General features: G+C 39.4%; 1 protein-coding gene across 1 annotated transcript in view; it reads left to right on the top strand.

Moving 5' to 3' along the window:
* Nucleotides 1-1,470: 1,470 nt before the first annotated feature.
* SEMA3E (semaphorin 3E) overlaps nt 1,471-14,518 on the top strand; it is a 219,728-nt gene continuing 206,680 nt past the window's right edge. The window contains exon 1 of the mRNA XM_034765547.1: nt 1,471-1,615. Within this exon, the coding sequence (XP_034621438.1) occupies nt 1,501-1,615 (115 nt within the window). The 5' untranslated portion in view covers nt 1,471-1,500. The remainder of the gene's footprint in view (nt 1,616-14,518) is intronic.

The following is a 14,518-nucleotide window of genomic DNA, read 5'->3' on the forward strand; positions in this document are numbered from 1 at the left end:
TTAATACAAATGTACAGAACCTCAGCCAAAGCCCGTTGAAATTAACTGGAGTCTCTCCATTAATCTTGGTCATTGGATCACGCCATATACAACACCTTGTTAGTTAAAGTACACAGCCCATTGACTGAGCTTGCTAATACTTCTGTGAGGTAGGTATTGTAATACCCATCTTGCAAATGGTAAACTCATGCACATCGAGGTCAGTGTTCTGCTCTAAGGCACACTCTAGGCACACTCCCTCATAAATGTATTCCAGATGTAAACTGACACACGTTAGTTATCAAAGCTTTGTTTTTGACACAGGTATATTTTGACACAATTACAGATTGTGAAAGTTTTCTATGCTTTCTCGATTACAGTGTAAGAGGTGGCTGATGGGCATTTGAAGACCTGATATTGCTTTATCAGACCATCCAAACAATACTTTCTCTTTGTTTATCCATGTAATATACGTGTCTGATACTACGAACACTTATTTGCATAAGCAGCTTTATTCATGTATATACATGTCTTTGGGATCAGAACCACAAATCATATGTAAAGTAAGTATAATGGAGGGATTTCATGGTACAGAAATTATAATCTGAAGGGAAACTGAACTCACCAAGGTATCTTTAAAAGCGAGGTAAAACAATAAATAAATAAAAAGGTAGTATGCAAAACTGATATTTATTTGTATTCTGATCAGTGTATTAACATGCTGTTTAATTAGTCTAAATTATGATACATTTAAACAGTTAATGATAGTGTGAATCCTGCTCTTTAATTGTTCTGGGAACAACAACTAAAATGACTTTCTAAAACATATTTTTCCAAAGGGAAGGGAAGAGGGAATCCTGGACCCCATCCTGGTGCCTAAGAATGAGAGATCATTAAGCAACTGGAAGGATCAGTGCACAGCACATGGATCAGAAACATTCATAGAAGCAGCAAGTATTGTATATTGCCTCAACCCTTCCTGAACTTTCCCAGTAAATACAGCATGCTGACAGCCTGGCATCCCTGCTGGGTGGATCCTGCAACTCCAGGAGGGAATGGCACTTCTTGTTTTTAATTAGCAAAGGTGAAAGGTGAATTAAAACTAGCTGTTTGGCAAGTCGGAGCAAGGGACTCAGTTCTGAAGAGCACCAAGGAGGAGGGTTCCCCCGCCCCCCGGAATGAATTGCTGAGCAGGAGGGACTGAAAATACAGCTTCTTCCTGAATCCACTGGCAGAGTTACTGAAGAGAGATCAAGACACAACACTGCAGAGTAACGCCTTGGAATGTCCTCTCAGTTTATAAACAATTGTCGCAGGGAGAGAATATTTTTACATGACATTTGCACAGCCTGACAGTGTGGAGCTGTGTGCTGCTCTGATGAGAACTGAATTTCCCATAGAGATCCTCACAAACTGAACAGAAAAAGACTTAACTGCATTGGGAAAGTCAAGAGTGGAACTTGAAGCTTTTAAAAACAAAACAACTAAGTGAAGAAGCACAAGAATTTGATCTTGGGCAGCATGGCATCTACTAAGGACCTTTTAATCCTGGCACTATATGGCTTGTTACTAGAGTTACCGACCGGATGTCATACAACAGATACAAGGCTGCCAAGATTACGTCTGTCACATAAAGGTAGGTCAGTATGTCAGCTAGGTTTTGTGACAAATTCAACCTTGCTGTAACTCCACCACTTCAGTGGAATTACTACACCACGGATGAATTTGGACACTTGACAGAATGAAATATTCCTATTCAGAAATGAATATGAATGATTTTTCCTGTGCTTAATAAAGAGTGCAATTTAGTTTGCTGTAGACAGCAATATTTATTTTAAAGCATTTCTACTGATTCATAGTGGCTACTACAATAGCCTTTTACACCTTAGAGTGCATTAAACTAGCTAGTCACTCTGTCATTATTCTCCATGTTCTGTGAAGATTGTTCTCTAACAAGGATGAAATGCAATAGATAACACATGTGATCACTGAATAGTTTGTGATATGCTGTCTTCTACCGGGTAAGTCCTAAGCAGTTAAATGCCTGTTTTATACATTTTGCTGTGGATCCAACTTATGTATATAGTGGGTGAATTCCTGTGCAGCCTGATGAATCATCTTCTAAACTAGCAAATGTCATCACACTATAATTAAAATGACTAACTGCCAATATAAGTCTGCTTTCAGATTGACTGAATTGCCCAAAGAGAAATGTCATTTTGCCATGAAATAGGTGGGTGGGTATAAAACTCTTGACTCTTTATTTTAGTTGCAGTTCACCTGAAGTTTGAATCCCTCCTCCTTAATTCCAGATAAAATCCTATGAGCCAAATTATGCCCTCATTTGCACCTGGGTAGTAGGGTTGCACAGGTTTAAATTCATTCACGGGTTTCTTTATTTCAGCTTGAGACTTTTTTACATAAATACTTGTGCAGTTCCATGCAATTGTAGTTCTCTGCAGCAGCACACACATTAACAGATGACATAACTAGAAAATATGCAGCCAGATTGTTGTTGCAGAAGAAGTTAAAAGGACAGCGTATGCATCATATGCCCATAATCTGTCACTAAGAAATGTTTTTATATTACCTAGTGTACAAAGATTAAAAGAAAGTGACTCTCTTCTTTGCTGACCTAACAAGGATGGGGAGGCAGGAGGGAAGGAAGAAGGAAACGTACTTGAGAAAAATTACTGTAGTTATTAAAACAGACAATTAAGCTTCATCAGTATGAAATATGTTATAATAGCAATTTAAAAAAATGTATTAGCATCAGACTACAAGTACACATTGTACAGAGTATAAACTAGCATGAGACTAAATGGGATTTAATTGTCTTTTATATAGCAATCTGAATTACCAGTTATGGGAGAAAGAAAGGAAAAGCTGAATAGGATAATTGCTCTGAATGTCTTGTTAGAGGGCTAATAGAAGTGGGTTTTGCTTTTATAGACCATTTGGAACACTTTTTAGTGGAAGAAAGATTTGTCTTAAGGAGCTGTTTTGTAATTGAACCAGTGATTAGCATCAATGAATGAAATGAATTGATCCTAGTTTTATACAGGAGACCTTGTTTATTTTGACATATGGTTTTCAAAATACAGTAGCAACTATTGATAAGTGTTGACTTTATCCTGCTTTATGGAATCCCTCCCTTCTGGAAGCAACATATTTGAGTGTCAATTTCGGGTTAGGTGTAATTAGAAATACTATAAGTATCATAGATATTACTTGGTGGTGATGGGGTGGGGGACAGGAAAAAGGCTCAGTGAATGAGATAAATAGTCCTACTGTTGTGTTAATACAGGGCGTTGGATTAGCTGCCACTTTTGGCAAGCTTCCCATGATGGTTCTGTAGGTATTAAATGTTTCTACTCTCACTTAGTGGGATAAATTGTTTTTCCACTTGTTAGAATCAATGTGCATTTCACTGCATGCTGCTTTCATTTTCAGAGAGCTAATAATTTGGTCATAACACATCATAATTCTGTGATGCTTTTAAATAGATTATAAAATACCAGTTTCTCACTCAGGGCCAAATTTTGACCCCACTGAAGCCAGCTGTCACTGATTCCAATGACTTTACTGTGACAAAGATTTGGCCCTATTGTATTGACTCTGCTCCCTGATATGAGCACACTTATCACCACCTTATACTCGGTACATATATGTACAGCAACTGATTTTACAAGTTACACTGTGCTGGGTTCCTGTGTGCATATTCAAAGTCAAAGGTTAGAAGTGTCATACCTGTTTTCATCCTGGGAAAAGCTATTGTAATTCTCCCAGCTAAAAGAATGTAGCATTCAAGAGCAAGACAATGACTAAATGTCCTTGCTCTATTCACTAACCAAATATGAATAGCAGGAGGGTCTCCCAACCTAATTTTATAGTTCCAGAGGGCTGTTGCTCTGTGTACCAAACAGGTAATAGGGTAATCATAATGAAATTATAACTTGTCCTCTTTACAAAGCCAACCTATGCTTTGGAGTAAGTTGCCATTTTGAGATAAGTGACAAAGTCCATATGGATAGTTATAGTATGGAATAACCTTAAAATCTGCGCAGAGACAAATTTATAACAGACACTAATTAATGGAACTGCGTTTGCTATTCACACTCCTCCTGTTTGTGACTGTGTATGTTTGTGGCAAATCAGGACTTGGAAGATTATATGATAGATAGTTTGGACAACTGTATGATAGGTAAAAAGAACAGGAGTACTCCTGTTTGCGGATACAGACTAACACGGCTGCTACTCTGAAACCTGTATGATAGGTAGTACAATGAGGTATATGCCCAAGAATCAAACCTATTTTTAACTCATCTGTTTAAAAAGATTTGTACTTCAAAACATCTAAAACATTTTCCATGAGCTAGAAATCAAGGAAGGAGTTTAACTTATTAATATTTAGTTTAATTTCAAAAATGGCTCATTTGAAATAGCTGTGAGGCAGGAGATCCTTTATCTATCCAGCAGGCAAGGACTGGCCAATGGCAGTGCAAACCTTTCACACCCCTGTGCAGCAATATCAAGTTCCTGATGCACTAGGGTAACCTTTGTGGATGAGAATAGCACAGTCGCCATGCTAATTAAGGGAGAGATTGTGTAACCCTTACTCATGTGTATCAGCACCTACTCACTTAATTAGCTTCCATGGCAGTTCATCAGTAGCAGTACATTCTTGAATTACCAATACATTTGTCAAGCCTCATATAAACTGTATTGGTGATTTTTAGTAAGGTGGGCACCTGTCTGCAAGAAACTGGGGCTACCAGTTCAGCTTACCCAGAACCTGCTCTTGCTCCCACTTAAGTCAATGAGAGTTTCACCACTGACTTAAGTGGGAACAGAATCAGAGTTATAGTTAACTCAACAGCCATCAGATGTTTGCAGCTTTTGGTTACTAGTTGTCTCAACCAATTTGAACCAGTGACAATGTGTTCCCTCTTCCATTATGATTTCCCTGAGCCATCCATTCACCTTTCAGTTATCAGGAGATTTATACCAGGATTTAGAAAAATGTTCTTGGTTTCATGTTCATTCAGTGCTACAGTTTTGCCTAAAGGTCAAGATCTGATGATGAACAATAAACATCTTAGGGTGCATTATTACATCAAACTATTGATTCATGCTGATTTGTAGAGTTACAGATATATTACTGCTGTGTTCACTATTATAGAGAAATAAAGTTTCTACATTAGTATCTTACTGGTTGACAGCTATGTTTAAAATGATATAAAAATCATTAGCTCATTTTATGTATAATACAGACTCTGCCTAATGAGGTGCTAATGGAAGCCAAGTTTCAACTAATAGTCTTTATAGGCTGATGGTAAAATTCTTTCCCAATATCCCACAGTTAGCACTCTCAGCACTGGGAAAGACATAATTAAGGTGCAGTCAATAGACACTGTATGTTAAACAGAAACTATTTATGTTACATGTTGAAGTAGGACTGATTTTGCAGAGGACGGTAGGTCTATATTTAAAAGCTCGCACAGCTTTTATGAAAATGTTTGATACCCTTGTACAAATTCAATTTACAATACATTTTAAACTACGCTTTGTGATAGTGCATTTTTGTGTTTGGCAAAGAGAAAAAAAGTAGAGAAATCCACCCAAAACTAGCCAGAGTAAACAAAGGAGACTTTGGTATAATAATAATAATAAAAAGATTGTTTTTGTATCTGACTGTGTTCAGTGCATGAATCCCTCCCATCATTTATTTTCACTAGCTAATTCAAGAAATCTCAGAAATTAGAGATGAGCGGAGAAAAAAGGTATTATCTCATTAGTCCATTTCCCTGCAAATGTAGGTTTCCTCCTTACATTATTAACAGATTGTCAGGTTGTGTATTAAATGTGCCAAGTGGTGAACCTTTCATCTCTTCCCTTGGGAAACTGTTTGACAACCTACTGCATCTCTGTCAGGAAACTTTGCTGATATTCAGACAGCTTTTCATCCAAATTTCCTTCTCAGTTTCATCTTATTACACCTACTCATATCACCTAACTCCACTCAGATATTTGTGTTTGTTTTGCTCCTTTGCCACTCCTTAACCAAGCTGTACAAAGTTACCCCTTTAATCTTTCCTCATAATCACGTCTCAATCCCCGGATCTTGTTCTTCCTTTTTCTCTGAACTCATCCAATGTGTGGGTTTTACCCTTCTGATAAATCATATCTGTGGAGGGTATATGTGCATTTGAAGGCGTCCTCCGCCTCAGCCCATCTTCCTAATTTCTATTTCAATTTCCTATTTCTGTTCTTAATTCCTCCTGCAGTTTAGTGAAGTTGTAGGCAGGCAGAAGGAGAAGTTGGACTAAAAAAGAAGTAAGCTCTTCTCTAAGGACAAACAATTTCAAATAAGGACAGGAGAAAGAACTGAAGAGAGGCAGAAAACAAGAAGGTCATCCATATGTGAATGTGAATTTTAATGTATATGATTAATTTCTGGGTTTTAGGTCTGTTTAATCACCATTGAGGGCTGTTGTAATTTGTTAACAAATTTGGTTTGTTGTCATTGTAGTTACGAATGAGGCAGCATTGCCACTGCAACAATTTTCAATTATAATTTCCTAGATGACCTCAGCTTTGAATTTTTTTTTTTATTTTTTTTTTTTTACTAAGTGTGATCAAACTGTTAACTTTAACATTGCACTAAGATGGGACCATTCAAACTGTCCATTTCAAATCTTGTTAGTTTTTGTTGTGGTTCTTCTTTGAATTGTCTAGGAATTGTCTAGGAGCCCCAGTCATGGACTCGGACACAAAGACTGCTGCTTCCGCACAGAATGCATTGCCTTCTTTTATCAGAGATTCACTTGAAAAAACAGTCCTGATTTCTGAGAATGGATTTGCAAGCATTCACCAAACAATTTTGATGAATAGGTTGCTCATAAACTTTGCTGTTCACGGTTGACTACTCATGTTGTATGTGTGCGACTGAACACCTGAATCACATGGTATTGTTTCCGATTCCTGGCCGGATGGATGCAGCTTTTTAGCTGCAGAATAATGAATACAGCAAAATGAAGAACAAAATTCTGGGAGACGATTTTTAGATAAATGAACATTAATGATTGTAAGTATGCCAATTGCTTTATGAATGCACAGTGGTCATCTCAATACTCCAAATAAATGATTGTAGAGCCACATGAATCCTAATTAAGGCAAAGATTTTGTCACAGACATTTTTCGTAAAAGTCACGGACAGGTCACAGGCAACAAAGAAAAATTCATGGAAGCCTGTGACCTGTCTCTGACTTTTACTAAAAATATCTCTGACAAAATGGGGAGCCAAGCTGTGGGGTCCCCATGCTGCCTGTGGAGGATGGGCAGCTGCAGGGGCTGCTCAGAGCTCTGGGGGCCCCCACCGCCACACCTATGGGGACTTGGAGCTCCAGGGTCCCCTGGCTCAGAGCGTTGGGGTATCCCACCACCCATAGTGGCTGGGAGCTTCGAAAGACTCTGGGCTCCTGTGGCACCTTGGAACTCTGGGGCCCTGCTGCCCTCGGCAGCTCAGAGCTCCGGGGAACCCCCACCGCCTGTGGCAGCAGGGGGCTTTGGGGTACCCCTGCCGCCTGTGACAGCTTGGAGCTCCCAGGTCCCCTGCCCCCCCCCGCGGCAGCCAGGAACTTCAGGGGGGCCCTGCCCCCTGCGGCAGCTGGGAGCTGCAGGGGGACCCTGCAGCCTGAGCGGCCAGGAGCTGCGGCCCCGCCGCCCATGGCAGCTGGGAACTCCGCGGGGCCCCTGGCATCTCTGGCCACGGGGACCCTGTAGCTCCAGCCGACAGGGCTGAATTCACGGTGGTCGCTGGAAGTCACAGATTCCATGACTTCTACGACCTTCATGAAAAAAATGTAGCCTTAATCCTAACCAACTCAGTTTGCTTACAATCTGCTATGGAGGCCTATTCTCTCATTAATATCACAGTAAATGGAAATTATTCAGAGGGCTCAATGAGAGAGTTACCTATTCAGGCTCTGGGTCAGATCTGAGCTACAACTGGATGAGGACCTGGTGCTTTAGAGGTACATGACATGAATTGGTATACGTTACCTTTTTGCGCTTGGATTCTTCACCACGCATGACGTATGTAGGTCACTGCAATTCTGAGTGTTTGGGAAATTAAGAACTATATTATGGCTGTAGTTCTATGGAATGTGGCTGCGAATAAAGACTAATAACACTGCTCTACAGCCAAAATGCTTCTGAAATAAATGTAGTGAAACTTTACTAATTCTGGGTCACTGAGAACGAAAATGATGCTTAAAATTGTTGATTGGCTCTAGTTTTCAAGATATGCTATTGGGGAATGGCGGAGGATAAGTGAATTATAAAGGGAAGGGATCTCAATTTAAACCAGAAATGACTAAAATACATCTTTGACTGGATCTATGACTAAATCTATGACTGGGTTTGGACAGTACTTGCTTTTTAGGCAAAACAATGAATGATGCAATCTGAAGCTGGTATTGTGTCATACATGATCTGAATTGCATCATGTTATTCCTAGAAGTCATGGATGATGCAATCATAACGACGCTTACATCACTCTGCTGAACAAATTGCCCTATATCAGCTCTAGAAATCATTTAGTGTCGTGCTCGATTTTGCAAAGGGACACATTTCTGTTTAGCCAAAGTGAGCAGAGATGCCTCGTACTTGTGTGAACAGTGCAGATAACTTCTGCTATATTTGTGGTGAAGTGACTTTTGCATCACAAAAGCGCAGTATAACCACTATGGTTAAGAAAGCCTGTCACCTTTATTTTGGCTGCAAAATTGGAGATCAGGACAAGAGGTGGGCCCCACACATATGTTGCAACACTTGTGCAACAAATCTTCGCCAGTGGTTGAACAGGAAAAGGAAATCTATGCCTTTTGCAGTGCCAATGACTGGGAGAGAGCCAACAGATCATACCAGCAATTGTTACTTCTGCATGGTGCCTCCAGTTGGGAAAGGTGTGTCAAAGAAGAAAAAGTGGACTGTGCATTATCCAAACATTCCATCAGCTATACGCCCAGTACCCCACGGAAAAGGACTGCCGGTTCCTGATGCACTAGAATCATTCTCACTTGAGTCAGACGAGGAAGAGGAAGAGGATGAAACTTCTGGTCCTGAACCATCAATGTCACAAGACCCATCCTCCTCCTCTGAACCACACCTCATAACACAAGGTGAACTGAATGACCTTGTCAGGGATTTGGAACTACCCAAGAGTAAGGCAGAGCTGTTGGGCTCCAGACTACAGCAGTGGAATCTCCTGGCAGGTGATGTTAGGGTTTCCATGTTCCGTGACCATCAAAAGGATCTTGTCCCATTCTTCTTCAAGGAAAGTGATCTTGTAGCCTGCAACAACATCGATGGTGTGATGGCAGCCCTCAACATCGTTCACGATCCAGATGAGTGGAGACTGTTAATTGATTCATCGAAGACGAGTCTTAAAGCTGTTTTACTGCATAATGGCAATGTTTTGCCATCAATTCCAGTTGGTCATGCAGTCCATATGAAGGAAACCTATGACAACATGAAACAACTTTTGAGGTGCCTAAACTATGACCAACCACAGTGGCAGCTTTGTGGCGATTTGAAGGTTGTTGCTCTCTTGCTTGGTCTGCAGACTGGATACACAAAGTACTGCTGTAAAAACTTAAATATCTTAGAAACAGTAGCCAATCAGTTGTTTTAATTGTCATATTTGAATTCAGCACATCAAAATACATAATAAATAGCACATTTTATCTCTGAAGCATATGACTTCTCAAAATTTGTAGCCCAGTGTAACCAGAATTATGAGTGTTTAGAAACAATCTGTGTCTGTGTCTTTCTCTATCTTTCTCTTTACCCAAATTCTTGAGGGTAGATAGAACTCAGTGTCAGTACAGAAATGTCCTAGGGGGGAAAAATACAGATAGGAGCTCTTTTGCCTTAGGCTCGTTTCTTTTTCTCTCTCCTTTTTTGCTGTCTCCCACTGATCAGACAACTGATTCCTTACACTGAACCCATGGCGGTTTTTAGGCTTTTCCAACTGAGCCTAAAAGGGCTTGTTCACCAGAGCTGGAATTTCTGGAAAAGAACTCACCAGCTCCTCTCATAACTACATCTTATTAACAAAGGCTTTTGTGGGTTTTGTTGCAGCAAAATTCTGAGGGGATACACTGTATTGGTGTTTGTCTTGAAGCAGACAGCTTGCAGTATAACTTCAATTGGCTTGTTGATTTTGTTTTAGAGAACTGGGTGTCATCTGAAGTTTCTAATCAGTTTCTCACTGCTTTCAAAGAGCCACCACCATCTGTTGTTGTAAACTTTTTTAAACACATTGCCTGAGTTGTTATTCCTCTGGAAATGAAAGCTGTATTTTAGTTAAATACATGCAGGATTAATATTATTTATGTGATTTACAGTATGCTGTGCAGGGCCACGCATCTGTTTCAAAACTTTTGCGAAACTTTTGGGTCAATAAATATTGTAAAACTGTGCGGTGGGAATACTAAATATTATTAAATCTGGTCGCCTGGTTTTCTTCATGTAGTCAGTCAAAGATCATGAAACCACAAAGTGCAGCCCTCATTAATTAGAAAATATTCATTTTTTTAAAAAAAAAACAGACCCTGCAAGGAAAAAGGTGCAAATCTTTATTTTACAGCTGAAACCCATTTAACTTGAATACATTATTCTTAATGTTGTGTTTATTAGATAATCCGTTCTGCACTTAAATAGCCAGTTAAGGATCCAAGATGGCAACATGAAAGAAAAAGTTGAGGACGAAAGCTGGTGAAAATTTTATGCTGCTGCAAAAAAACACTAACTACATTATGAGCTTGGTTTCAGTTAAAAGCTTCTGTAAAATGAAGTAAATGGATCTGTGTTTGTTTTAAAGAAATTGAAATTTAAGTTACCAGCATAAATATTGAGTTTTGGGAACTGAGCAAATCTTCTATATACACTAACTTATTAAAATATTATTTCCTTTTCTGAAAATTAATAATTCACTTAATGCAGACTTTCAATAACAAAAATGTTAGCAGCCTATCGTGTCCATGCCTTTGGCATTTAACTCTGGAAAATGCCTTTCTCCCCTTTCTCTCTCACTTGTTTCAATCTGCCTCGGTGTTACACATTCTCACTCTGGAGGAGGAAAGTTATGAGCAGTTCACCTTGTTAACCAAGTCAGTTGTGGGCTTACATAATTGAATTTTCCCCCCCTCAGGATCTTCTGTAGTTAAAATGAAGCTATAAAGTGATTAGATTTCACCATGATGGATCTCTCTGTCCAGCAGCTCTGTAATATTCACAGTGAATTTTGCCCTTACACAAAAAAGGAGCACAGAAATAGACCACCAGATGATTGCATTTCAGGAAAATCTTTGATCTTCGTTACCATCATCAAAAACCTGAACAAAAATACTTGCGATGAAATTGATCATTTCTTGTCACGGGGTTGGTTAAGAGAGGAGAGAGGACGTTCTCTCTTTGTGCACTTCAGGAATCCTTCTGCCCTAAGATCCTTTGCCACTAGATCTTTTCAGAAGTCATTTAAATTGCATCATATCAGGGGGCATCTGGATTCAATGCTTAACCTCACTACACCGAGTGAGCAAATCACCTCAACATGCTTTGCCCATCCTGTTGTTTCTTTTACAATCTACCAGAGATTTGTGGGGTTTTTTTACTAATGGGCTATATGTAGGTCCTCCCAAATATGATTAGATGTGAAAGATCTGTTTACAGTTTCTGTACAAGTATACGCAGGTGGTCTGTAACCTCAGACATGACAACATCGAATTCCTGCCAAACCTCTCCTGGTGCTGGTCTGATGCACTCACTACGAATAGGAGCCAGTAGCTGTAAAGTTTGCATAACTCATTCAGCTAGAAGAGAAATCTAAATAGACTGAAAACTTTAACTCATCCTTAAATTACTTTTTATTAGGCTCAGGTGAAAACAGATACTTGCTGGAGAACTAGTTCATCCACCTTGCTGCCTATCTGAACAGAGACAACACACAACATCCGTTGCTACTTATTAAGTCAATTAGGACTCTGATCTAAAGCCCATTTAAAGTCAATAGGAGTCTTTGTGTTGACATTAATGGATTTTGGATTAGGCCTTGAGTGCAGTGGAGCTGTTTTTCAAACTGAAATGTTAGTCAGTGTGTAGGAATATCACCTGCTTGTGTGCCATGTTTTAAACCTATCGGGGAAGACTGTCAGTGTGAAACAAAACCTTACACCATGGTATATTATCAAAAAACCCTGTTTTGAGATACTAAAGTTGCTGTATTATTTATCTCCAAAGAACTTCATGATTAACACATGTGACCACCATTGGTTATGGATAGATTACATGGTGACACTTGGACCTCCAATATCAAGAAGAATACTCAAGATAGTTATCACAGCTGCACATGTTAGTTGGGAAACTACTTTCAATGCTTCTGGAAGACAACAGGTAAGAAGACATATGAGATAAAGCTTGAATCAGCCTATTAACCATTCAACTTGGAGGAAACTCTGGAGTTTCCTAAGTGCAAAAAACCCTATTTTTCATAGGCACCCTTATGGTAGTACAGGTTTTAACTCACATTATAAGTTTATATTATGTTAACATTCACACCAGAAACCTAACTATGAGTTACACACTTTCAATCAGGGGACTTGAAACAATATCATATGACTTATGTGACCAATTGTAACTCAGCATAGTTTGAATTATTGGATTGAGTATTTAACAGCAAAGCATGGAGTAAATGCAAGGTTAGAAAACTGATATATTCAAGAAAATCCTGATCTGTCAGCAGACAACAGGGAAAATGTAGTGAAATAAAGTATTTAATGGGACTTATTCACTCAACTGTAATAATATGTTGATTATATGCCAGCATCCTGAGAAGGGCAATATATGGTTCACTTTGGAGTCTGATCCGGCTGCAGCTGTTAAGCAAAAAAGAATAGAGTATATGATTCTTATGAAATTATGTTGCTGACATTTCAATTTCATCAGCACTGAAATGTTTCGGTTTTCAGGCAGTATACCCCTTCTGTGAAGCATCTGAATCTCATCCTTTGTCTCTGTTTCTTTATCCTCAAAAAGAATATTTACTAACAGATTTAGGAGGGGCTTAATTGGAACTCTCTGGTATGCTAATGATTTTTTTGGCAAGCTGCTAATAAAACAATTCTCTAAGCCAAAGAATTAATGTTTGGAAGAAAGTCATATAAGTGTAGGAAGACTCAGGATTCTGTATGTACCTACTCTAGACTTACCTCCTTTGTGCTTATTTTTATTTAAAGGGCTGTTGACTTCAAACTGTGAAGGGATTTAAGCTTCCCTAGGAAGTTGAACAATGGGCTTCTTATGGGTGCTAAATTTGTTTTATAAGGGGGGGAGGGATATAGCTTGTACTTGTAACATACAAAAGATTTGTTTAATAGGCTTAATAAAAAAGCGAGAGCAACTGTGAACATATTTTACTTGTTGACGTACAATAAATGCCACAGAAGGACTGATCATTTCTTACTCTGATCTTGCTGACCTTCGCTGAAGAGAATGATTTAAAATGAATGCAGAATATTGTAATCCTCAAAACTTCAGTATCAATAAATTGAGTTTTTTTCCTAGCTATTAGTCCTCAACACAGTGTTACCATAATTTAATATCAGTACTCTTTCTGGCCATTCTGTACTTATCTTGAAGATAAATCATCACTTATGTCACATTGCAGCCGGAAAGCTAAAGGCTAGAGAGTGTTGCCAAGAACTACTGCAACTCTTATTTACAACTAAGCCAAATATTTTACTGTGGGTGGGTGTGGCATAAGCAAGAGTAAAAGAAAATAAGCTTGCTCATTTGTGTATTAAATGATTCAGCTCAGCTGATTGAGAATGTTGTGATGCAAAGCTTGGAAATATCTGTTCTCGCTGAGCACAGAAAGATGTAAGCTGGTAAGCAATATACTTGGCTTTTAGGGCTCTCATGCCTGTTACAAGTCTTTGTTGCAGAGATGTCGCGTGTCTTTGTGTGTCGTTCAATCTGTCACTGTCGTGTCTTTCTCTGCTCCCTCATCTCAGGCCTTACAAAGTCCTTCTGCATATTTTCAGAAGTCTGGAAGAGCACCCACTTTCAGGAAACACTACAAACGCAAAGAGGGTGTGTAACAGGCTCACTCATGGTTGGAGGGATTAGTTGGCACCACCTCCTTCGGTTGCTCACCCCCTTGGTCTCTATGGACTCAGGATGCTCCTTCTTCCTGGCTTGGCCCCTTTGGCCAGGTCACTATAGTCCTTCCCTTCTGGGGCATCAAAGTCCCACTGGACAAACTGTCTATCTGTGGTCTCTGGCATTCTTCTGATTCAAGTCAATAGCACTTCCCCAGTGTCCGGTAGGGACCTCAGACCCACTTGCTACTCCAGGTTACAGCCCAGGGATCCTAAAATCAGCAGCCAAAGTCTACCATTTCCATGAGTGTTTTCCTATTTGCCTTCTGCAGGCTTTCTTCTCCACCATCTATCTATGTAAACCCCTTCCTTGG

The sequence above is a fragment of the Trachemys scripta genome, chromosome 1, assembly GCF_013100865.1.
Source record: "Trachemys scripta elegans isolate TJP31775 chromosome 1, CAS_Tse_1.0, whole genome shotgun sequence".
Taxonomy (NCBI): domain Eukaryota; kingdom Metazoa; phylum Chordata; order Testudines; family Emydidae; genus Trachemys; species Trachemys scripta.